This window comes from Sapajus apella, unplaced genomic scaffold (genome assembly GCF_009761245.1).
Source record: "Sapajus apella isolate SASKATOON/1434 unplaced genomic scaffold, GSC_monkey_1.0 scaffold38, whole genome shotgun sequence".
Classification (NCBI taxonomy): Eukaryota; Metazoa; Chordata; class Mammalia; order Primates; family Cebidae; genus Sapajus; species Sapajus apella.
Genome location: NW_022436978.1, coordinates 629,527 through 631,852, shown reverse-complemented (window position 1 = coordinate 631,852; position 2,326 = coordinate 629,527). Strand labels below are relative to the sequence as shown.

The window sequence follows — 2,326 nt, the reverse complement described above, 5'->3', positions numbered from 1 at the left end:
TTTGTAAAACTAATAAATGCCATAGGACTCAAAAAAAAGAAACCAGTAGATTCTTTACCTTCAGGAATTACAAAGTATACAGGACAGCAATCCTTACACCTCACGTAACATGATTCATACCAACACAGAGAAATACCACAGAAGTATTTCCTAACCTGAGGTGATCTACCCGTCTCGGCCTCACAAAGTGCTGGGATTACAGGTGTAAGCCACTGCATCCAGCCTGTTTTAATGCCCTTTAAATCATGTAATAGTTCTTACCCTTTCTTTCCACTCTTCTTCCGTGATTCTGTTGGTGTAGGAGGGGGAGGCGAAGGCGAATGTTTCCTCTTTCTAGCATTAGCTGATGCTTTTCTATCTCTTCTTTCTGGACTTCTGACTGGCTAGCAAGAAGTAAATGGAAATAAATATCAACTATCTTTGCTAACTCCTCAATTTCTACAAATCCATGACCAAATGTTGAGTCTCCACACACGAAGACAACAGCATATCCTTAATCCAGAGCAAATGAAAAGAATATCATTAATCATCCAGGAACACCAGTAATCAAAAGACTTTCCCTGACCTTTCAGGTGACCTATATCATCAATGGAAATATCGGCCTCAGTTATTCAAACTACGCTACAACAGACATGCCAAAACCATGCACAACTAAAAACTGTTACTGTTCACATTCTATGTTTTGAGGTGGGAAACACATTTCAATAGCTACTGGAAAAAATATGAAATGAAATATACTCTATTAAGCTGACAAAATACAAAGACAGGCCAAATGATCCTGTGAAAATATAGAACTATAGAAATTAATCTTATTTAATCTTAAAATAAATAGAAAAGATAACTTTATGTCATAAGAGATGTTAAGCAAGACGGCAACATCATTTAAAAGCCAACCCGTAGGCTGGGTGCCATGGCTCGTGCCTGTGATCCCAGTAGGGAGGCCGAGGCGGGAAGATCACTTGAGACAAAGATCAAGATCAACCTGTCCAATACAGGGAAACTCTGTCTCTACTAAAAATACAAAAAATTAGCTGGGTATGGTGGCACATGCCTATACTCCCAGCTACTCAGGAGGCTGAGACAAGAACTGCTTGAAGTTGGTAGGCAAAGGTTGCACTGAGCTGTGATCATGCAACTGTACTCCAGCCTGGGTGACAGAGCAAGACTCCGTATCAAAGAAGGGAAAAAAGTCAACCTTTGTAAGTAAAACTATCCCTACTTGCAGATGGTACAATTTTATACATAAAAAACCCCTAATTGATAAAACAACAACAAAAAAAAACCCTACTAGATCTAATGAACAAGTTCAGGAAAGATTCAAGACACAAGATCAACATTCAAAAGTAAACCTGCAGGCCAGGCGCGGTGGCTCACGCCTGTAATCCCAGCACTTTGGGAGGCCGAGGCGGGTGGATCACGAGGTCAAGAGATCGAGACCATCCTGGTCAACATGGTGAAACCCCATCTCTACTAAAAATACAAAAAATCAGCTGGGCATGGTGGCGCGTGCCTGTAATCCCAGTTACTCAGGAGGCTGAGGCAGGAGAATTGCCTGAACCCAGGAGACGGAGGTTGCGGTGAGCCGAGATGACGCCATTGCACTCCAGCCTGGGTAACATGAGTGAAACTCTGTCTCAAAAAAAAAAAAAAGTAAACCTGCAGACAGTAACTACCAATTTAATAAACAGATGATCATAAAGAGAAAAAAAACACCTAAATTATCTAAAGTGCTAGATTAGGTAAAGGCATTCAGAGATATAGGTAAATAATTCGAAATTAAAACATCAATTAGGCTGAGCATGGTGGCTCACACCTGTAATTCCAGCACTTTGGGAGGCCAAGGCGTTGGCGGGGGGTGGGGGCTGCTTGAGCCCAGTTCAAGACCAACCTGGGAAAACACAGTAAGACCTCCTTCCTCTCTAGAAAAACATACAAAAAAGGTTAGCTGGGCATGGGGGTGCCTGTGTGTAGCCACAACTACTCAGAAAACTGAGGCAGGAGGATACCTTGTGCTCAGGAGGTCAAGGTCACAGTGAGCTATGATCGCACCACCGCACATCAGCCTAGGTGATAGAATGAGATTCTGTCTCACACCAAAACAAAAAAATCCATGAATTACACATCAATTTTCTCTGTTTCCATCCTATTCCTTACAACTGTTATTTTCATTCAGAAGCTTCATAGCATCAAGCTGAGAACCTTAAATAACTTATGAGTATGTAATAGCAGTTTGGAAAAAAAAATCTAAAGGATACACACCTTTGAATGATATAGTAAAGCTGAAGTTGTTTTCTTTTTTTTTTTTTTTTTTTTTTTTTTTTTTTTT

The 2,326-nt window shown here is 40.6% G+C and overlaps 1 protein-coding gene across 2 annotated transcripts in view; it reads right to left on the bottom strand.

Moving 5' to 3' along the window:
* Positions 1 to 2,326, bottom strand: part of SMARCC1 (SWI/SNF related, matrix associated, actin dependent regulator of chromatin subfamily c member 1) — a 215,906-nt gene that overhangs the window by 121,250 nt on the left and 92,330 nt on the right. For both annotated transcript variants that reach the window (XR_004275039.1, XM_032297943.1), the window contains exon 10: positions 262 to 383. Coding sequence is in view for 1 of the 2 variants with exons in the window: in XM_032297943.1 (XP_032153834.1) it covers positions 262 to 383 (122 nt within the window). In the remaining variant the exon portion in view is untranslated. The remainder of the gene's footprint in view (positions 1 to 261; positions 384 to 2,326) is intronic.